Raw genomic sequence first — 23,115 nt, 5'->3', positions numbered from 1 at the left:
GGAGACGCGGCGCGGGCGGCTGGCGCGGGGTGCGGGCGAGGCGGTGGCGGCCGGGAGCCAGTGGAGGAGCCGAGCGCACGGCCCGCCCGCCGCCGGCCGCTAGGGGAAGGGGAAGGGGAAGGAGGGGAGGAAGGACGGACCGACGGACCTGCCGGCCGGCCTTGCTCCCCACGAGGGCCGCCTGAGCCCCCGGAGCTCCGCGCCCGCAGCAGCCCGCAGCAGCCCGCAGCAGCCCGCAGGGCCCCGGGCGCCCGGTGGCGGCTCCGCGGCGGCCGGCGGTCGCCCCTCCCGCGAGCAGGAGGAGGGCCCGGCCGCTCTCCCGCCCAGCGCACCGCTCGCCGCGGTCTGCCCGCCCCCAGCCCCGCTCTGCCTCGCGGCTCGGCTCGGCTCGGCTCGGCTCGGCTCGGCTCGGCTCGGCTCGGCTCCCGCGGGCGGGTGGTGCCGGGCGGCGGCGGAGCTCGGGGCCCGCGAGGCGGTGCGGTGCCGTGTAGACGCGGCTGGGACTCGGCGGCCGCCCTCCTCCCCGTCCGCTCCGCCCCCCGCCCTGCTGGGCGCCGCGGGCTCCATTCATTCCCCGCCGACGGGAGCCGAGCCGCGGAGGCCGGGCCGGGCCGGGCCGCGGGCTCCGTTGTGCCGGGCGGCGGCGGCGGGGGAGCGGGCAGGGGCCGCGGGCGCTGGGATCGGGGCCCCCTCCTCTCCCCTCCCCCCTGCTGCCAGCCTGGAAATGGCTCCTCCGTCTGCGCTGGGCGGGAGAAGGAACCGACCGTGCCGCCCAGCCTTCTCCGCTCCCTCCCCGCCTCTGCCGCGCTCCTAGAGAGAAGGAAGGCAGGCGACGCGTTCGAGCAGACCGACAGACCGACAGCCAGCCAGACAGACACAGCCTCCCCGCGGGCGGTGCCATGCGCACCCCGAGCTGTCGGGCTCGCCCTTGCAGATCCGCTCGCTCTCCCGGCTTCTAGGCTCGAGTCTGTCCTCGCAGGGGATCATCCGTCGGTCTGTCCGTCCGTCCGTCCCCGAAGTGCACGGCGCCTGGGCTTGCACGCTCCACCCCCTCCCTCACCCCTCCTTCCCGGGGACCTGGAGTGCCGGAGAAATTTGAACCTGCAGCCTTAGCAGCTTCTGGGGAAAGAAAAAAAAAAAAAAAAAAAACCCGAGTCACCTGGCTCTCCCGGAGTGTCGAGCAGGACATGAAGCAAGGGACCTCCGCGCTCCTTTTCTACAGGACTCCGTGAAGCTCAAGTCTGCGTGGTTTCTGCGGGTTTTGTTTGTTTGTTTCCCTGCAGTGCATTAGACTTTTTTTTTTTTTTTTTTGGTGGACTAGAGTTGACCTCCGCCTCCTCCCGAGCGGCATTCTCGCTCATGCCGCCGCTGTCGGAGCTCCGTCCGGCTGTGTGTTCCGGGGACACCGACAAAGCCTCCCTGCGGCCGCGGGAGTCTCGCTGATGTCTCAGCTCCCCTGAAACTCCTGCGGATCCAGAGGAGCCCGGGCGAGGGTGCTGGCGGTGCCGGCGGCCCGGCTTCCAGGTGGTGGGGGAGGCATTTTGGAAAAGCCACCGACTGCGAAAACAGCGGGCGGAGCGAAGGCCCCTCCTCGGCAAGCCTGACCCCGGAGCCTCGGGCGAGAAACTTGGGAGCGAGTTTTCCTTGGGCAAAATGGGGTAAGACGTTCCGTGCGGGTCTCGACCCCCGCGCGCCAGCGCCAGCGCCAGTGCGGTCGTGGTGGCCTCGCCAAAGGCTAGTTTGGAGAACAGAGGCATGTCCGCAGCCCCTTTTCAACCCCACCGGGGCCTGGGGGGGTTCACGGCCAGGGAAACTCGGCGTGTGTCGCCCGCCCTGTGAATATCCTTTCCCCGAGTGCCACCTCGGGAAGGCCACCCGCTCGGCCACCCGGCCGGCCGGCCAGCCGCTCCCCGCGCGCGCTCCCGGGGGCGCTGCCCGCGTGGCTTCGCCGTGGGAACCGCGGCGCCCCGGCTTCTGCGGCGGGTCGGTGGCGCTCCGAGAGTGGCGGCGGGACCCTGGGTGCTGCCCCCCGCGTGGCCCGGGCGGGGGGGGGGGGTCGGGGGTCGGGGGCGCCCTCGGGCGCAGCAGACTGCGAAGAGCTTTCTGCTGCAGAAACTTTTTTTTTCCCGTCTGTCTTTTTTCTTTTTTTTTTTTTCCCCCTTTTAAAGCTGAGGTCCTTCCTTGGCTTGTTATTTTTCTTTCTTTAAAAAAATAGAAATATTGACAAGACTTCAGGATAAGAGGGGTACAATTACACACGTTGCCCACCCCCAGAGCTCCATATCCCACCCCCTCCCCTGATAGCTTTCCCATTCTCTATTCTTCTGGGAGCATGGACCCAGGGTCATTGTGGGGTGCAGAGGGTGGAAGGTCTGGCTTCTGTAACTGCTTCCCCGCTGAACATGGGCGTTGACAGGTCGACCCCATACTCCCAGCCTGTGTCTATCCCTACTTTCTTTTTTTAAATTTCTAAATGGAAATTTGACAAGGCCATAGGACAAGAGGGGTACAATTCCCACCCCCAGAACTCCGTACCCCATCCCCTCCCTTGAAAGCTCTCCTATTCTTTATCCCTCTGGGAGCATGGACCCAGGATCGAGGGGTGTTTGTTGTTGTTGTTTGTTTGTTTATAACAATACCATCTCGACACCTTCTCTGAGCCCCAAGTGCGGCTGCCAAGCTTTGGTGAGCGCTGCAGGCAGCAGCAGCTGGAGGAGAGGCTAGGAAGTAGGCATCCGCTCATTTCCCTGGCAGCTTGCTGACACTGGCCCTCAGGAAGGAGCCCTCAGACTCTGCTGCCTGTGTGTGCCCGGCCCAACCTGTGGTTGCTTATGAGGCAGGGACTGAAAGGCTCCAGTCTCTGGAGTGCGGACGGCGTAAAGGGTGATTGTGAAACTTGGGGAGTAAAGTTCTTAAACGGACCGCCTTTCTTGGCTGGAGCTAGAATTTGAGGTCTGTGAATCGGAGCTTTGCAAGCCCGGGGCATCTAGGCGCCCTTCATCAGGAACCAGCGACAGGAGGGATGGTGGTTGTCCAAGCTTAAATGGCCAGTGCTCTGGATCTGTGTGCCACATATGCACCATGCGGGGTGCCGAGAAGGGCGACTGAAATACCTCGCTCTATTTCTAGTGCTGCTATTAGTAGCCGGGTGATCTGAGCAAGACACCCAGACTCTGTGGACTCCGCTTCCTTATCTGTATCTTCCTTACTTGAAGCTCAGTTTTTTTTTTTTTCTTAGCTGCGAAAGAGAATCTATTTTTCTCCTTTCTAATTTGATCACTACTAGTAGGTTTCTTGAGGAATCTGAACAGATGGAGAGCTTGTTTTTTGTTTGTTTTTCCTAAGGGGTCTTTGATAAGCATTCCAACTGGAAAGTGGCATTTGAGAAATGTCTTGCATGAATAACACTTATTTTAATGAGAGAAAATACTGAAAAATCCTATTCAGGACCTTAGAAATATGGCTTCCCTGGAGAGTCTGCAGCATTTCTGCTTAAGACGTATCAGAGCAGGGGGCGGGGGGGGGGGGGGGGGGAATCAAACGGCAATTTTTATGTTGCAGGCTGCATTCTCTGGAGGCTATGAAGAAAATTAGTTTTCCAGTTCCTTTTAAGCTGTAAGAATGCCCATCATTTTTACCAAAGGATGGTTGGAAATGAACTTAATACCAAGGGGACTGGTATTGGAAATATGAAAATAAGTCACATGGCATTTATGTGTGAACATTCCATGTGATTACTTGTGTTTATAAGCCAGTTTTTTTTTTTTTGTCTCCTAATCAAGTCTTAGTGGTGGGTTAAAGAGGAATGAGAGTGAGCACTTAATGGAATTTTATTTATTTATAATTTTCTTTTCCTTTTTTTTTTTTTCTTTTGAGAGAAAGTGAGGAGAAAACACCAACGCTTCAATGCTGTGAAGGCCAGACTTGAACCTGGGTCTCACGCACGGCAGGCGAAGCAGTGCACTACAAGGGAGCTGTGTCACTAGCCTGTGACATGAAAAGCAAACAGACAGAAAAGCCTGCTGCTCTTGTTCTGTGACTTTTCACTGTTATCACTCCATCCCTCTGGGTTGCCAAGAGTGAACCAGTCTGGGGCGATAGCATAGTGATTATGTAAAGCTCTCAGGCCTGTGGCTCCAAGGTCCCAGGTTCAGTCCCCAGCACCAGCATAAGCCAGCGCTGAGCAGGGCTCTGAGAAAGGAAGGAAGGAAGGAAGGAAGGGAGGAAGGAAGGAAGGAAAAAAAAGTGAATGGATAGCTGAATGTAGAAATGAAGGAAGCACACACAGAGAAAGCATTTATGAAGGTTACCTGCTTTGTGTTGGTAATTTTTTTTATACAACAGTTTGTACATGCATAACATTTCTCAGGAATATTGTTCTGTGTTGATTCTTAATGCATGTAATACTGTATGTGTGTGGAAGCAGCTTAGCCCCCTAGCCCTATTTCTAGCCCTAAAGTTTACGTAGGCAACCCTAAATTACTCCTGTGCATTCAGTTTACTACCGTGGCTGTAAAGTTCCACATTACTGTATTTTTTTTTCCACTAATGCTAGTTAATAGCTTATTTTTGCCTTCATTATAGATAGAATTTTGAGTCTAGTGGCAATGTCTAAACAGAAGGAAATATTTCCATAGAAAATGAGTGAATAGCAGAAGCCAGGTCGACAACCCCTTTAGTAGCGGTTTGGGAACTGTGGTGGAAACGGGAAAGAAAGAACAGCTGAGCCTGACAGTTGGCGGAGTCTGTCACAGTGTCTCGGATGCTGCCTGAACTGCTTCGCGTCACAGTGAAGGAAGGGAAAGCAATCGGTGTGTGAACTCGGTGCATCAGGTGTCCTAAAGGTGTGCGTTCACGCGGATCTGACAAGGTCCATGAGAAGCTTCAAGTCTCCAGTGAGGAGCAGTCAGTTAGGCATCCTCTCTGCGCACCCCACAACCTCACAGTGAGAACAGTGAGTCAGTAGCTATTTCAGAACCGTTAGAGTAGGCAGCAGAAATCAAGGAGCTTCCAGTAGTCTTTTCGGGCCACTTGGTGTCCTTGCCTTAGCTCCTACCGGCAGCCAGATGCCATGACTACACTAGAGTTACTTGACACGCGTGTTTCACCCTGGTCACCTGGTCTGATGATGCTGTTCGTGCTGTATATCACCTGCCTGTGGAGCCCCCAGGAAGTCTCTTCTCCGCCCTTTCTCACATGGATGCAGCTGCTACTGGATTGCCACCCTAGGCGAGTCCCGGTGCTGGGAAAGGAAAGTGCCGCCTCTCTCTCTCTCTCTCTCTCTCTCTCTGCTTGAGGCTACTGGTTGCAACTCTGGGCCTGAGCAGAAATGCAGAAAGCTTGATCCTGCACTGGAGTGTGAATGAATAGCTTTGTTCGCAAAGGCAGCCCTGTAGTGTTTCAAACAGCATCAAGCTAGGTGCAAGTCCTTCAGTCTTTATTCCTTTTGCCAGTTTTCAATACCCAGCAACCTGCAGCTCTGCTAGTGCCAAGACTAGTAAGGTGTGCTACTTCTCTCTGGGAAGCTACAGCTAGAGTTGGAAAGACAGCCAAGCCGGCAAGGTATAAAGGCGAAAGGGCATCATGCGGGCGCAAAGCCCATGTTTATGGCGTAGGGGCTGCTGTAGTGTGGCTCGGAGAGCCTTCGGGGTGTGGGTGCCAGGCACTGGGCAATGCTGGAAGATGAATGCAGGTAGGTTTTGCAGACCAGTGAGAGGACATTCAAAGGTAGGAGATAGTGTGATGGACAGCCCTAAGATGAAAAACTGCAAAAAGAGAAAAAAAAATTGGCATGAAGAACTTCATTTACATGGACCCGTGGGGTGTGTAGCATGTGTTACGGTGCACAAAGACCTGGGTTCGAGTTCCCAGTCCCCACATGCACGGGGGAAGCTTCACGAGCAGTGAAACGGATGCAAGTATCTCTCTCCCTCTCGATCCCCCTTCCCTGTCAAAGTTTGAATAGATGACAGTTGGCCACTGGTTAAATTGATTTAACAGTCCAGCTGCAACACTATGCTAACTGGAAGGAAGAAAAAAACAGATTTTGGCTGTGGGGAACCACTAACAGGGTTTAAGTGGAGTAGCTCCAGAAATGGTCTGAGAAGTAGATTAAGGAAATCCCTTTTTGAAATCATTTAATATTTGGTTTTGTAAATTGTAGCCTAATCAGAACAATGGACAAGGTAGGGGAAATGGAGAGCTGGGCCTGGCCTGGAAAATTCCAGGGTGGAAGAAGGGGAGGGGTGGGGATACGTGCTTGTGGTTGGCTGGGTGGGACTTCCTCAGCATTTCAGGAACAGAGGTGCAAATGCAGGGAAAGGCATGGGATGTCCTAGCAGCTGGGCCAAGAAAAAGGAAGGTGGGTCAGAATTGCATACAAACTGCATGGAAAGTAAGGCTGAGAAGGCCTTTGAGCCTGCCCCCAGGTGTTACTAAAAGCACATGGCAGACAGTGAGTGGAGTTGCCGCCCAGATTGGCTGTTAAGCTGAGAAGTTCTCAGTTCCTGCCACGAGCTCAGAAGTACAATTCTCTCTCTCTCCCCACCACCACATATGAAGGGTATCAATCATAAGATACCCTGTATATTTTGAGAATAGGTTTTCCTCCACTTTTATTGATAAAACAGATGCATAACTTTCATTATGTTCAGGCGTACGTGTACATGATTTGACAAATGTTTATACTACAAAGTAATTACCACATCACCTATATAGTTAGCAAGTCATTTTTGCTTATAATGAGAACTTTCATGATAACAAATTAGTTTTGAGTATCTTATTGAGCCTTACCACTAAGAACTAATATTTTGTTTTTAGGGTTTTTTTTTCCTCCAAAAAACACACACAGCCACAATCACTCTTATACTTTTTTTAAGTAGATTTTTTTATATTTATTTATTTTCCCTTTTCTTGCCCTAGTTTTTTTATTGTTGTTGTAGTTATTATTGTTGTTGTTATTGTTGTTGTTGTTGGATAGGACAGAAAAATAGAGAGAGGAGGGGAAGACAGAGGGGGAGAGAAAGACAGACACCTGCAGACCTGCTTCACCACCTGTGAAGCGATTCCCCTGCAGGTGGGGAGCAGGGGCTCAAACCAGAATCCTTAGGCCTGTCTTTGTGCCACCTGCACTTAACCCGCTGCGCTACCACCTGACTCCCACACTTTTTTTTTAATGGTAAGAATGGAAGTTTTTTTTAATTTATTTTTTATTTTTTTTATTTATTGGATGGAGATAGCCAGAGGGAGTCGGGCTGTAGCACAGCGGGTTAATTGCAGGTGGCACAAAGCACAAGGACCGGCGTAAGGATCCCGGTTTGTACCCCCGGCTCCCCACCTGCAGGGGCATCGCTTCACAGGCGGTGAAGCAGGTCTGCAGGTGTCTGTCTTTCTTTCTCTTCCCTTCCCTGTCTCCCCCTCCTCTCTCTCTTTCTCTCCATCCTATCTAACAACGACGACGACATCAACAATAATAATCACTACAACAATAAAAAAACAAGGACAACAAAAGGGAAAGTAAATACATATTAAAACAGAGAGAGAGCCAGAAATTGAGAGGAAGGAGTAGGGAGAGAGAGAGAGAGAGAGAGAGAGAGAGAGAGAAAATATAAATGAGGGCATCACTCTGGTGTCACAGGTTTAACTTGGGAAATCCAGTGGTGTGCCCACTGCCATGTTCTCGGCGACAGAGGTTTTCTTTAAAAAAACAAGAAAAAGAAAACAAGATCCTGGAACTAGGAATGTGCCTCAGTGGTAAAGCACAGGCTGTGTGTGAGTGTGAGTGTGTGAGTGTGTGTGTGAGTGTGTGTGTGTGTGTGTGTGAGTGTGTGTGTGTGAGTGTGTGTGTGAGTGTTTGTGTCTGAGTGTGTGTGTGTGTGTGTGAGTGTGTGTGTGTGAGTGTGTGTGTGTGAGTGTGTGTGTGAGTGTTTGTGTCTGAGTGTGTGTGTGTGTGTGTGAGTGTGTGTGTGTGAGTGTGTGAGTGAGTGTGTGAGTGTGTGTGTGTGTGAGTGTGTGTGTCTGAGTGTGTGTGTGTGTGTGAGTGTGTGAGTGTGTGAGTGTGTCTGAGTGTGTGTGTGTGTGTGAGTGTGTGAGTGTGTGTGTGTGTGAGTGTGTGTGTCTGAGTGTGTGTGTGTGTGTGAGTGTGTGAGTGTGTGAGTGTGTCTGAGTGTGAGTGTGTGTGTGAGTGTGTGTGTGTGTGTGTGTGTGAGTGTGTGTGTGTGTGAGTGAGTGTGTGTGTGAGTGTGTGGGTGTGAGTGTGTGTGTGAGTGTGTGTGGGTGTGAGTGTGTGTGGGTGTGAGTGTGTGAGTGTGTGTGTGAGTGTGTGTGGGTGTGAGTGTGTGTGTGAGTGTGTGTGTGTGAGTGTGTGTGTGTGTGAGTGTGTGTGGGTGTGAGTGTGTGTGTGTGTGAGTGTGTGTGAGTGTGTGTGTGTGAGTGTGTGTGTGAGTGTGTGTGTGTGAGTGTGTGTGTGTGTGAGTGTGTGTGTGTGAGTGTGTGTGTGTGTGTGTGAGTGTGTGTGTGAGTGTGTGTGTGAGTGTGTGTGTGTGAGTGTGAGTGTGTGTGGGTGTGAGTGTGTGTGTGTGAGTGTGTGTGTGTGAGTGTGTGTGTGTGTGAGTGTGTGTGTGAGTGTGTGTGTGTGAGTGTGTGTGTGAGTGTGAGTGTGTGTGTGTGAGTGTGTGTGAGTGTGTGTGTGAGTGTGTGTGTGAGTGTGTGTGTGAGTGTGTGTGTGAGTGTGTGTGTGTGAGTGTGTGTGGGTGGGTGTGAGTGTGTGTGTGAGTGTGTGTGTGTGTGTGTGTGAGTGTGTGTGTGAGTGTGTGAGTGTGTGTGTGTGTGTGTGTGTGACCCAGGGGTCTAGAGCCTTTGCTGGCTCCCACTCCACCCTCCCCAAAAGGGGGGGGGGGAAGAGTGGGAATTCTAAAATGGAAAAAAGAGGTGCATATTTAACAGTGCACAAATTCAACAAGAGGAGATTTAAGATGATAGAACTTGAGTACTTGGTGCAAAAATTATTAGTGAAACTACAAACTAGTCAATCTGGCTACTTTAAGTTTCCGTGTAAATTACCTTTTAAGAGGAGGAAATGTCTGAGGTGCAATGACTTGAGGGACAGAATGGCTCCTTTTTGCTCTGGCCTGAGGCATCTCTAAGAATGAAATAGTCATGAGTAGCACATTAAGATGTGATTATGCAGTTCTTAAAAACGAGATGTGCCATTTTGATAACATTATGTAGACATTAGTCCTTTGGAAAACTCCTTACTGGTCCTATTTTTATTTCTTTCACTTATAATTTTATTTTCTTTGTTTGATGTCCTGACTCTAGACTAAAATTACTATTAAGTTAAAATAATTAAAATTTCAAGTTTGAAAGAGTTGAAATACTCACAGACTTGCTGACTTACCTAGAGCAAGCAAGCATGCACAGACATTAAATATGTAAATTTGAAAGGCTGTATTAGTAGACTGTTTATATACAATCTTCTATTAACGGGTTGGGTTGTTTTTTTTTTTTAAGATTTTATTTATTTATTAATGAGAAAGAGAGAGAGAGAGAGAAAGAACCAGACATCACTCTGGTACATGTGCTGCCGGCGATTGAACTCAGGACCTCATGCTTGAGAGTCCAGTGCCTTAGCCACTGCGCCAGGTACCTCCTGGACCACTATTCACAGTTTTTAAATGAAGTCACTGTGTCAGTCTGACCCGTGGGACATTTCATTCAAGGGTTTAGAGAATCATGGCAGTTGTTTTTAGACTGGTTACTTGAAATGTTATTCATGACAGTTAAGAGATGAAAAGAAGACACTGCTGTCATATGCAGTCTGTAAGTTCACTTTGCTTGGAGTGGTTGAATGCCTTAGCTGAAGGCAGTTAAATCTCAGATCTGGTCTTCCTATTGCCATGTAGTTCCTTGTTTTTTTTTCAGACCTCTGGTACTTGGAATATTTATTTTTAGCTACCGGAGATTTTGTTATTTGGCGTTAATCCAACTTACTGGGCAGGAGAGTAAGAAAAATGAATTCCAAATATTTAATGGTTTCTTACATAAAAATTTCCTAGTGACTAAATAGAAAATATTTTCAATAGTTTTATTTTTCAGTGAGGATCTGTTTGAGTGAGAGAGTAAAGTTTCTTTTTGTGTTATATATTTACAGTGCCTTATATCTTGTGCCTCACACAGTAACGCGACCCTGTAGTTTGGTTATAAGATTCATTATATTTGTGAATAAGTGGACTTTCCCTCATGTTTTTTAAAAGTGAGTGCTTTTTGAGCATTAAAACTCAGATTCATGGACATTTCCTCTCTGGGCATAAGAATTGAGGGATTTTTCTAAAATTACCAAACAAGAAGAGACAGAAGTAAAACTCAAGTGGAAAAAGGTGTGCTCACAGACCAGCAGATACCAGAGTCGCTTTTTATTACGATGATTTGAAGTCATGTTATGTCACGCCTACTGGCACATTTGCAGTGAGATGTTCACTTATATAGCTCTGAGTCCATAATGCCATAATGCCATAATGCCGTGCCTTCAGCCTTCCCAAGACCATAACGGTTTGCTTCTCATCGGTCTTGACCAAGACAGCCTCAAGAGAAGTAAGCCAAGAGTCACAGCCCACACGTCTCTGGGGGGCATGCCTGGCATTGCTAACCACCTTGCTCACAGCCTAGCACCCATACGCAATACAAGTTGAAAGGATATGGAAAATCAGACCCAGGTTTTCATTTCGACTTTTATTAATAGAGACAAGAGTCAGAGAACGACGTGGGGGCCAGGCTCAAACAGAGACAATCCTGACTCCTCAGCACTGGCTCTACACTGGATGCAATGCACGTATTATTATTTCTCTGACGATTTTTCTAGGTAGATCGTTGACTCCGTTTACCTTTATGTTTAGGCGTGCCAAAGCCAGCATTTAAGTAATTAACTGTCTCCCTTTGTCTCACCTAAGTATCTATAATGAATTGAAGAGGATTTTTCTGTAACTTGGCATTTTCTGCCCCAGTTACCTTGTTTCCCCCACCAGGCTCTTGATAATGGCATCTTGAGAACTCTCTGTGTTTGGCTATCAAAGAACTCCAAATATGCATGTTGGAAAGTTTTTGTTAGTTTGCCTTTGTGGACGGTAAGTCTGTACAGTACTGAGCTTCTCTAGCACAATTAGAGTGTTCTTATCCTGCCCTTTACTTCTCTGTTGTTCCCTTCTGCTGCTTCTGTAAAAACTGCTGTTTTCTTTCCTACTCTGCTATGAATCTCTGTCACGTTGCATTTACCATTAAAATTCATGTCCTTGACTTGGCTTCTGAGATGTTTACTCTTGTTTACTCAGTACTGCAAGGGATTTTCTGTCTATAGTCAGCTGAGTTAAGAGATTCCCAAGTCGCCCTTAAACTTGTTTCTGAGTTTCTGTTAAACAATAGTTCTAGGTTTTGCAGGCTTTTTCTCACTCAACTGATAGATAGTACATATATAGAATCTTGGTGTTCTATTTTATTGTTTTTATTATTTTATTAATGTTGAATTGGTTTCTGTTGGTATATTGCTTCTAGTATGGGAGAAGTAATACGACCTTGATGACTTTGCTTCTTGGTGGCATTACATTCTGAGTAACTCATATAATCTGTGATAGTTATATAATATGGGGAAACTAGTCTTAAGAATTATTTCAAAGACTGTGCAGTGGTCAGTTGGAAACCAGGATGCAAAATTGTATCATTTCCATGACCTCAGTTATGTAAAATACATTTTATATCTACGTAAAAAGATTTGAAAGGCATTCCTTAAAGTTAGACTGTGTGAGTGGCAATGGGGTGGGGAGTTGGGTTGTGAAATTTTGTTTTTGTGGGTTTTTGGTGAAACTTTATACTTCAAAATTATTATCTAGTATTTTAATTATCACCAGGTTCATCCCTGGAACACAGTCCAACACCACTCCTAGTAGCCTTTTTCCCCCCTTAGTAGGACTAGGCAAAAAGAAATTGAGAGCGGTGGGTGGATGGGAGAGATCTGGAAAGAGACACCCATAGGTCTGCTTCACCGCTCCCCAGGCTTCCCCCCTGTGGGTGGGGAACATGGAGTTGAACCTGGATCCTTGTGCACTCAGCCAGGTGTGCCACCCACCCCCAGGCCCCCTTTTCTGAAACATTTCATTTCAGTAATGAATAAACTGAGCCATAGAACTTTTATGGGTTTTAGGGGTGGGCATATGAAAAGTGTTGCTCTCTGCAGAACAAAGTTACCAGAATCATCTCTGCTCCTGCAGACATGCGTAGTTTGTATTAGTGTTAGCTTGCTTACTGCAAATTTCCTTTCATTTTTACAAATCGGTTAAGGAAGCCCTCCAGTGGCTTCCAGCTGGTGGTCCAGGACAGTGCACACAGTCCTTGCAGAAAGACCTGGGTTCAAGCCCTTGATCCCCACCGGCAGGGGAGGCTTTGTGAGCAGGAGAGCAGCACTGCCGGGTGATCCGTCTCCTTCCCTCTTAGTCTCTCTGCCTCTGTCCAGAAACGAAAGGGGAAAGGAAGGCTCCAGTGGTAGCAAATTGCTTCTTGTAAGGTGCTCTTCTTGTAACGATCAGATTCCCGCTGATTCCCACTTTCTTTCTTTCTTTTTTTTTTTTTAGTTTTTGCCTCCAGGGTTATTGCTAGGGCTCTGCGAATCCACTGATCCTAGAGGCCATTTTTCTCCCTTTTGTTGCCCTTGCTGTTTTATTGTTGTGGTGGTTATTGTTGTTGTTTTTGATGTCGTTGTTGTTGGACAGGACAGAGAGAAATGGAGAGAGGAGGGGAAGACAGAGGTGGAGAGAAAGACAGACACCTGCAGACCCGCTTCACCATCTGTGAGGCGACTCCCCTGCAAGTGGGGAGCCGGGGGCTCGAACCGGGACCCTGATGCCGGACCTTGCACTTCTCGCCATGTGCGCTTGACCCGCTGCACTACCACCCAGCCCCCTAATTCCCACTTTTATGGGTACGGAAGAAAGAGAGTTCAAAGGAACAAGGAGACTAAAGGTGGCTAGTGAGAGCGCTGGCCACGGAGCACAACTGCGAGGATGCACAGCACGTGAAGGGACTTTCCAGTGCGACAGAGTAAAGAAAATCCAGTGTAGCATCGGCTTAGTATCTCGCCGCGAGATGTGTCTTCTTCCCCTTCTGGATGGCACTGAAAGCAGTTGCTTTCTAATTTCAGTGTGATTATATCTCTGCTCGGTGCGCGATATCTCGAGCACACAAAGGCTTTCGGAAATGAGTTGATGTTGCTACATGTGTTTGGTATGATAGACCAAAAGCCAAAGGCTGCTTGAGTTGGGGGCTGGCAGAAGGAACTAATTTGGAACTGGAAGGCTGTCAGCCATGAGACCCAGGCCCAAGAAGCACTCGAGCTGTGTGTCTGAGTTGAAGTCACTCATCTGCACAAGATAACCAGATAGCCAGATAGCCCACCCCTCAGGTCCGCTTTCTGCAGAGGAGATGACGTCAGGGCAGCTCTGAGGGGTGGTAAATTGCAGTCCAGGGCGGCCTTTGGTGGTCTCCTGCTGGTCCCCGCTGATTACGCTGAACAACTCTGCGTTTCACTCGGAGTCTGATGACTCCGTTTCCTTTGAATTCTGTGCTGGGGACCAAGCCCGGGGCCTTGCGCATATGTTATACCCCTGGGCCAGCTCCGTGGCTCCTCTGTTTTCTCTTCCATTAGATGCCAGTACCGATTTCCAAAAGTCGGTATGAAATCGTAGAATTCTGTCAGTCAAACAGCCCTGCAAAATTTAAGCAGACAGAGTCTCCTCCTTAGAGAACCAGAGCAGAAAAACAGACCTTGAGATGTTATCTTGAAACACTTACTATTGAGCCCAGGTTCAAGCCCCCGGCCCCCACCTACAGCAGGAGAGCTTCACAAGTGGTCTTCCTGTTTTTCTCACTCTGCCCCCCCCCCCAATTTCTCTCTGTCTCTGTCCAATACTAAATAAAATATTTTTAAAAGAAGGAGGAAAGGAAACAAGGCTTACTGCTGGAACTGAGGCCACTTGTAGCTTACTGAATCTCACTGTAGCTCTGAGTCACCACGACACAGCCACCAACGACTTGATTCTCTCAGTCTTGGGGAAACGTTAGGGCCGGGGGCATTGCTTGTTTTCAGTGATAGAGTGCCTCTTATCAAGCCCTCACATCACTAAACAAGTCAGTGGAGCAGGGGAGGGAGGTGGCACACCGGTGAAATGCAGGACTTATTTGCAGAAGGTCCTGGGTTGGATACACAGCATATGATGCCAGAGCCAGGCTTTGGCTCTTTCCGGCTGTCTGTCTTCCTCAGGCTAAAGAAATGTGTGAAAGCAGGGAGGTGGCTTCTTGCATGTCTGGGTTTAACATCCTCTGACATCCTACATGGTGGAACCCTACGCCCATCTCTGTGTGTCCCTCTGTCACGCACTCCCCACTGCTCACCCTTTTTGTTTTATTTTTATTCCTTTTTTTTTTTTTTTTTTTTGTTATCTGCACTGTTTGGCTCTGGCTTACAGTACTGGGGACTGAACCTGGGCCTTCAGAGCCTCAGACATGAAATCTTGTTGTGTAAACCACTGTGCTACCACTGTTTCTTAAATAAACAACAAAGTAGCAGTAGGGTTAGGTAGAGACTCTGAAAAGGAAGTAAAGGTGAGGACTTTCGTAGCCATACCAGGTACAGAGGCTGGAAATTAGCTCTTGACTGAAGAAGGGAGACTTAGAACACAGCAGGGCAGTGGCAGAAATAAATAGAGGAGTGGTTCTCAGTTTTTAACTTTAATCAGAATCATTTGGACAGTTTGTTAAAGAACAGATTGTTGGACTCTGTACCCAGAGTTTTTGATTCCGTGGGTTTGTGAGTGGAGCCCATGAATTTGCTATTTTAAACAAATTCTCGGGTGATGTGATGTTCTAGGCCCTTTGGATTTTATAAATGAACCGTACATATATGCAAGACCCTTTCCTCCATTAAAACGCTCCAGTGATCCTTGAAGCTTTCTTTCTCTTTGCTCTTCATTTGCAAAAGTTATAATTCTGAACTGAGTGAAAACCTTGATGTAGCGTCATCTTTTGTAAACAAGCAAAAGGATCCAGAACTTGAAACGGAGCTGTCTCTTTAGACCTAATTACCTTTAGCAGCCCTGGCCGGGCACACCCATTTCTCTCTCATTCAGTTACTTCTACTTTCTGACATCTTAAGTGTATTGATGTTTAAAAATCTCTTGACACTTTTTGCTCCCGAGTTTTTATGTTTTTGAAGGAACAGGATTTCATATTGTTGCTGCTGAAATAACTACGTTAGTCTAAATTGCCGCAGTCCAAGTTTCCTCCTGTTCTGTGGCTAAGTACCAGAATGTTAGCAGGGGAACAGACAGTTAACCCGGTCTAGCTCACAGTTGCTGTGAGTCAGCAGTCGGAACACCTTACCTACCTGGGAGTTGGGTTTGAGCAGCCGTGAAGGTGCAGTAGGAACTGGAGTCCCAGACAGCTGCTGCAGAGTCTGTCTTCCAAGCCGGGAGGGGCCCCTGTCTGGTGTTGCCACTTGGAAAGGATTCACCTGGTTAGGTCAGGACGGCCCAGCATGACCTCCCTTTTGACTGACTAAAGTTAGTTGATAAGGGACTGACTCCCCCCTGTGATGAGTGCATAGTACTCAATCAACCCCCTGTCCACTCTCACGGGCAGAGTTTCCCGCAGTGTCCACAAGGGGGCATCTTAGATGCTGGTCTGCTAAGCCACATCAGATGCCTGTGGATGACTTGGTGGTGGCCATGGCGCTGTGTCTGCACCTGGAGAATTACAGTGCCGGACTTCAGCTCTTATGTTGCAAGCCAGTGTTGCCGTAGCAAAATAAAAAATGAAACAGGGGCTGGGGAGACAGCATACTGGGTATGCAGAAAGACTTCCACGCTTGAGGTACCCAGAGGTCCCAGGTTCTATCCCCAGCACCACCATAAGCCAAAGCTGAGCAGTGCTATTTAAAATAAATAAAAAGAATGAGTAACGATTTTTTAAAAAGGAAACTTGTGGAAAATTATCAAGTGCTCAATTATGTCCACTCCATTAAACAAATACTTAAAGGGGTCGGGTGGTAGCGCAGTGGGTTAAGTGCACGTGGCGCAAAGCGCAAGGACCGGCATAAGGATCCCGGTTCGATCCCCGGCTCCCCACCTGCAGGGGAGTCGCCTCACAGGCGGTGAAGCAGGTCTGCAAGTGTCTGCCTTTCTCTCCCCCTCTCTGTCTTCCCCTCCTCTCTCCATTTCTCTCTGTCCTATCCGACAACAAGGACATCAATAACAACAACAATAACTGCAGCAACAATAAAACAGCAAGGGTAACAAAAATGAAATAAAGAAATATTTTTAAAAATACTTAAAATCTATAGGCCTCTGTACTCCTGCTTACTTTTAAACCTAAGTAGTTCTCCTACGGGGCTTAAAAAAAAAAAAAGTAGTTCTCCTACTGGACCTATGTATTTTCTATATATGTATTTTATTTTGTGACGCTTTGTTTTTCTTATCTGGACACTTCACTTTCTTGACTTACTCCTATGTTTTACTGAAGCTCTCTTTCCTGTAATTACCTGAAAATGAGTAGCTAGGCTTATTTGGAGACACTGTATATGTTTATTTATTTTATTGCCACTAAGGTCATTGCCGTGGCTCAGCGCTGGTGGCTATTTTTTCTTTTCTTTCCTTTTCTTTCTTTTTTAATTTTATTGAATAGGACAGAAAAATTGAGAGAGGAAGGGGAAGATAGGGAGAGAAAAAGACACCTGCAGACCTGCTTCACCACTCATGAAGTGTTGTCCCTCCCTGCGGGTGGGGAAGAGTGGGGGAGGAAGGGGTTCCAACCCAGGTTCTTGAGCTTGTAATATTTGCACTTACCCGGGTGGGTATGCCACCACCAGGCCCCGACAATACATGTTAAAGCAGTCCTCCTCCACCCTATTCCCCAGTCATTAATCGAATTCAGCTTTCCAGACAGCTGATAATTTCTTCTCATTGTCAAGGCACTGGTCTACCAATCATTTATTTACACATTTATTTGTTTTCCAGAGTTGTTGAAGTCAGCTGTTTATTCTGATTGGGGTTCCTTCATTTGTGACTTTTCTCCTACTTTAGAAAAAAATATTGTGCTACTCAAAAATTGCTTGGTGATTATTGTAGTTCTTTCTGGTTTGTTGTTGTTGTTGGTTGTTGGTTGGTTGGTTTTGTTTGCTTTGTAACCATTTGTTCTTTTGTTCACTTCCACTCCCTTCCAGCCTGCCAACTCAGTTCCCTGATTTTGAAGATTTTTCTTCTCCTCCTCCTTTTCCTCCTCTTCCTTCCTTTAACCATCATTGCTCTCTTTACCAGGGCTTCCTCGCTCTGGGGTGCAATTCCAGTGTTCTCCAGACACTGAGAGGGAGGCAGAGACAAAGAGAAGAGAGGCGGCACAGCACAGTGCTGGCCCATCATCCTCTGTAGAGCGCCGGGCCCTGCGTCCTTCACAGGTGCTGACATGTGTGCCCTCCTGGTGAGCTGTCTTAACAGCTGCTTCTGGGTTTGGTTTGGTTTTTAGTCTCTTCTGAGCTGCCTACTTGACAACTGGCTAGTAGACATCCTTGTTTGCTTGCTTCGTTTACCATCATCCCTTCTTGCCCAGCCTTCTAAGGAAGCTTCATTGGCTCTGTCCTTTAGCTTGACTGCTGGATTTTTAATGTCCACATGATTCGTTTACTTCCGAGTTCTCTTTTTCAGTAACTCCTTTGAGGACATTTATAGTGTTTTGTTACCAAATTGTCCTTTTGTGTGTTCATTTTTATTTTTTCTAATTACTTAATTTTTAAAGTGTTATTTCCTATGTGGTAGAGGAGAGAGAGGGGGAGAGAAAACCAGAGCAGCATTGTGTCAGATAATTCTTCTCTTTTCTTTTCTTTCTTTCTTTCTTTCTTTCTTTCTTTCTTTCTTTCTTTATAAAAAGGAAACACTGACAAAACCATAGGATAAGAGGGGTACAACTCCACACAGTTCCCACCACCAGAACTCTGTATCCCATCCCCTCCCCTGACAGCTTTCCTATTCTCTAGCCCTCTGGGAGCATGGACCCAGGGTCACTGTGGGATGCAGAAGGTGGAAGGTCTGGCTTCTGTAACTGCTTCCCCGCTGAACATGGGCGTTGACAGGTGGATCCATACTCCCACTCTGCCTCTCTCTTTCCCTAGTGGGGCTCAACCTGACACTGTTAACTGGCTACGGAAGAAGGGCAAACGGTAGAAGAAGAAGTGGGGCGGGGTACTGGGGGGGCAGAGCTCCAGGTCACATGGTGGGGTCGTATGTCCAGGGAAATCTGGTCGCATCCTGATGGCATCTGGAATCTGGTGGCTGCAAAGAGAGTTAACATGCAAAGCCAAACACATTGTTGACCAGTCATGGACCTAAAGGCTGGAATGTGTCAGATAATTCTAGGGAGTGGTCCCACGCCCTGTAGCCTGCAGGCTCAGTCCCTAGCACTGCAGATGCCTCTGTGGAGCCGACTCTGCAGCCTCTGCTCCTTTTTATCTCCTTCAGTGTCTCCTTTAGCACTGGAGATACTCGTGGCACAGCTCCAGACGTGTGGCCATGTTTGATATGGGGCAGGGCCAGTGAGCTCCTGCCTTGGGCAGTTGTGCCATGCACGCAACTCAGGTTTGAGCTTGACCCCACACATCGGAGGAAACTTAGTGCTGTGATCTCTTTTTCTCTCTCTGCCTCTTAAAAAAGAAGAAAATGAAGTAAGGTATTAGACTCCTAAAAAGTGTTCTTCAAGGGTCGTGAGGCCTTTGGACTGGCGGTCTTCCTATTAGGCTTTCCCACCTTTCACCTGTTTCCTCGGTGGCCCCCGAGGTGCTGCTGGCGTCTGTTAGACAGCGATGGTCCCTCATGCGTGCGCGCTGCCACCGATCTCTCCATGGCGAGTAGTCCAATCTTGTCATCTGCCTGAGACCTGTGTGTCCTGCTGTAACGAGGAAACGAGAAGGAGGCGAGCAGGAAGCATAGGGCTTTCTGGAGCCCGAGGAGCCGTGGTGCAGTTGGCGGCCTCGCTCACTCTTTGTTGTCGCCGTAGCTGGGGCTGTCCTGCTCCAGGATGGTTTTCCAGATAGACAGAGAGAGGGAAAGACACCACAGCACCAGATCTTCCTCTGAGGCCTTGTGGGAGACTGAAGCCCGAGTCGTGCGATGGCGGCAGAAGGGGGTGCGCTGCCTACGCTTTCGGCCTTCTGTAGTGCTGGGCTTCACACACGTGGCCTCACTGCCCCCCCACCAGCCTTCCTCTCTCTCTCTCTCTCTCAATTTCGGATAGGGGGAAAAGCAAAAAAAGGGAAAACATGGCAGTCAGGCAATAATAGCGCAGCGGGTGAAGCGCAAGTGGCACAAAGTGCAAGGACCGGTGTCGGGATCCCGGTTCGAGCCCCCCGGCTCCCCACCTGCAGGAGAGTCGCTTCACAGGCGGTGAAGCAGGTCTGCAGGTGTCTGTCTTTCTCTCCCCCTCTCTGTCTTCCCTTCCTCTCTCCATTTCTCTCTGTCCTAGCCAACAACGACGACGTCAACTACAACAAGAAAACAACAAGGGCAATAAAAGGGAATAAATAAATAAATATTTTTTAAAAAGAAAGGGAAACCATCACAGCACTGCCCCCACCGCCTGTGGAGCTTCCATGGCTGGATCCGTGGCTCCACATGTGGGGCCAGGGCTCAAACTCAGATCCTCGCCAAGCAATGTGCACATTCTAGTGTGTGAAACTAGTTCCCAGAAACAGAAACGTCAGGAGCCCACAGTATCTCCCCATCTCAGACCGTGGCCTTGTCTCCCCCCCTTGTCTCCATGGGGGGAGTGGGAAGGGTCTTCGGGCTTGTGTGAACTTGGAGAGCTCACCGTCACTGCCGGCTAACTCCCTCGAGACCTCGCCAGGTCAGGCCCTCTTCTCTTCCCTGGTACGTCTTTCAGTTGCTCAAACTTCCAGTCCTGGGTGTTTTCCGGCCTGTGCTTTCTTTTTCCTCCCACTTTCAGTGGCCTTTCAGAAGTGGAAGATGAATGTGTGCAATTTATTTGCTACGTTTGACTACAATCACAGTGCCTCGTCGTTGAGTTTACATAAGACATCGTTCAGAATGTGTTGACACCGCTGACAGTTAATTGATTAGAAGTTGGTGAATGACAAAGTGTTGACTTTCTGGAACTCTCTCACTATAAACCAGTTCTTCACCTCAATACACGATGTACGTGCGTGCTAAAGCCATAAAGCAAAATATCGATCAGCCCAGATCTCAACGGCACACAGCGCTCACTCAGCTGTGTTGGGTTCGCTGAGGTGTTGCTGTGGTTTAGCCCTTAACACTGTGACTCTTGAGTAGGTTGACGTGCAGTAAGCACCCAGTTTAGGCCAGGAGTCTTGCTAGGCTCTGACAGTGCAAAGGCAAGTAGACAGGAGACTGACCTAAGTACCATAATAGAAATGGACGTTGGGTTTGAGAACTCAGAGATGAAAGAGCCCACCTCTGCCTTGAAAAGCTTGCGGGTGCTTCACATGGCCAGTTATGTTTGTTTTAAGAACAAAGAGTAGGGGGAGTTGGACAGTAGCGCAGTAGGTTAAGCACACTTGGCCCCCGGCTCCCCACCTGCAGGGGAGTCGCTTCACAGGCGGTGAAGCAGGTCTGCAGGTGTCTGTCTTTCTCTCCCCCTCTCTGTCTTCCCCTCCTCTCTCCATTTCTCTCTGTCCTGACAATGACATAAATAACAACAACAATAACTATAACAATAAAAAAAACAAGGGCAACAAAAGGGAAAATAAATAAATATAAAAAAAATAAAAAGAACAAAGTAGATGGAGGTTATAAAGCAGTGGGGGGAGGGTAAACATATAAAGGTGTTTTTTTTTTCCTCTGAGCATTTTAGGCGGGGGAGGGGGCAGCACAAGTAAAGCTTCAAGAGTCAGAAAGTTAAGTTGGTTTGGTCCGGCTCAGATATAGTAGAAAGGTCGATCTGACTCAAAATTGTGTTTCATGGTAAAGGATCGCACTTTTCTTTGAAATTGTAGGTCTCTATACGTTTTGGATGTGCTATCTGTAGACATGAAAGCTGTTGAGTGTATTCCTTCATAAGTGTATGTGTAGAGTCTGAGTCCTAATGTGTGTATCTAATAAACACACAAATAGAAATGAAGGCGGCGAAAGTTGGCATCTTTCTTGTATCCCACTCCCGAATACATTGCTGTGATTAATGGCGGGCAAATGAGCAGTTTTAGTCTGGTAGAGTTATTACCGTGCCTGGGCTTAGAATTAACTACTCAGGCTGCAGTATGAAGGGAGTGTTGGACTTGGGGGAGGTGGATGTGAACGAGAAAGAGGGAAGGAGAGAAGAAATGAGTGGGGAGTCTTAGAGATTCTGAAATATAATTGTGTAAAAGGGTAATTGTTGCAATTTCGTAAAAAAAAACAAAAACAAAAAAACAGCGGCTTGATGAAGATAGACAGGGGGCTAAAAACAAAGGTAGTGACTGTGGGCACCGACAGAGACCTGACCTGTCTAGATATGGAGGGGTAGGGAGATTGACTTGGTCAGCCATTAGGTGAGACAGGGAGCCAAGGTAAATGAAACGAATTTGCAGTGAACTGCAATGACAGGTTGTGTAAAAGTTGCTGTGCTTATGGCCATCCAGATGGGAGAGTCTTGTAGCTGAACATCTAGGTCTATTATTCAAAAGAGCTGAGCTAAGGATAGAGTTTTGGGAGTCATTAGAATATATAAGTATTGGTTGAATTTATGAATGTGAATGAGCTCATTTGGGTATTTATAGAAAAGAGTAGATCAGGCTTCTCTGGGGGAATAATCGCTTAGGGAGGAGGCAAGAGAGCTAGCAGAATAAGAGGGTTTTAAGAAAGGAATAGGCAAGGTCAAATGTATCAGATACATCACATGAAGAAGAAGAAGGAAAAAAAACAGGTCAGGTAAGTAGTGAGCCCTTCCTGACTTTGCATAGAGAATTAGTGAAGGGTGAGGAGGCGGAGACCTCTCCTTTAAGATCAGGTGTCTTTCAAGTAGTGCGGCTTCAGCAAGGTCTAAGATTCGGGGAGTTTTTTTGTTTGTTCGTTTTGGTTTTTTGTACCGTGCTGTGGCTTTGGGCATATGTGATTTTATAGCTCTCAGGCTCATCCTTTCATTCCTTTTTAAAGTCCCCAATAAAATGTTTTTTGGTTTTTTTTTTTAAAGAAAAGGATTAAAAAACATACCAGTCAGAGAGAGAGGCACCATAGCACTGGGTCTTCTGCCACTCACGCCCTTCCATGTGGTGGGGGACTCGAACTCTCACTGCTTGTATGACACAGTATATGGCCAACTGGGTGATCTACCTACCAGCTCCTAGTTTTTTTTTGTTGTTTTTGTTGTTTTTTTCCAATATGAGAGTAAGCATCCTTTAAAAAAAAATTCTTGTGGTCCAGGAGGTGGTGCAGTGATAAAGCTTTGGACTCTCAGGCATGAGGTCCTGAGTTCGATCCCCAGCCGTACATGTGCCAGAGTGATGTCTGATTCTTTCTCTCTCCTCCTATCTTTCTCATAAATAAATAAAATCTTTTAAAAAATTCTTTATATATGTGTGTGTTTGGGTATGGGTAGAGACAGAAATTGAGAAGCAAGGGGAGACAGAGAGACACCTACACCACTGCTTCACTGCTCATGAAGCCTCCCCTCTGCAGGGGGAATAGGGCTTGAGCTCAGGTCCTTGTGAATTATAACATGCTTTATACCAAAGGTGCCGTCGCCTGGCCCCCAAGCATCTTGGGGAAATGTCCATAGCTAAGAATGAAGAAGGGGATCATTACAGAGGAAGGAGATGGGAAAGAATGGGATCTGTACAACAGGCTAAATCATTCACCAAAACGGGCTTTTCATCCCCACAGGCTGATGAGAAGGACAGAGGGAACATTATGACTGGATTAAGCTATAGGCTCAAGGACAGGGAGACTGGGAGTTTCTTAGTTGGGAGACTCCATTCCCCCATCTCCATTCATTGAATTAACTTATTTAGTGTCTGTGAGCTTAAAAGATATATTTTTTAAGCTTGAACTCTGGCTTTCCCCTTAACTTGGCTGTGTGATCTTG

General features: G+C 47.9%; 1 protein-coding gene across 4 annotated transcripts in view; it reads left to right on the top strand.

Moving 5' to 3' along the window:
* The first annotated feature begins 620 nt into the window (after positions 1–620).
* The window catches only part of HOMER1 (homer scaffold protein 1), a 114,311-nt gene continuing 91,816 nt past the window's right edge, over positions 621–23,115 (top strand). For 2 of the 4 annotated variants that reach the window (XR_009552445.1, XM_060201081.1), the window contains exon 1: positions 624–1,658. Coding sequence is in view for 2 of the 4 variants with exons in the window: in XM_060201081.1 (XP_060057064.1) it covers positions 1,654–1,658 (5 nt within the window). In the remaining 2 variants the exon portion in view is untranslated. Of the gene's footprint in view, positions 1,659–4,833; positions 4,955–23,115 lie in introns of those variants that run through there. The other 2 variants (XM_060201082.1, XM_060201083.1) reach the window with 2 other exon arrangements.

The sequence above is a fragment of the Erinaceus europaeus genome, chromosome 11 (genome assembly GCF_950295315.1).
Source record: "Erinaceus europaeus chromosome 11, mEriEur2.1, whole genome shotgun sequence".
NCBI lineage: Eukaryota > Metazoa > Chordata > Mammalia > Eulipotyphla > Erinaceidae > Erinaceus > Erinaceus europaeus.
This window is presented reverse-complemented; position numbering and strand designations above follow the sequence as displayed.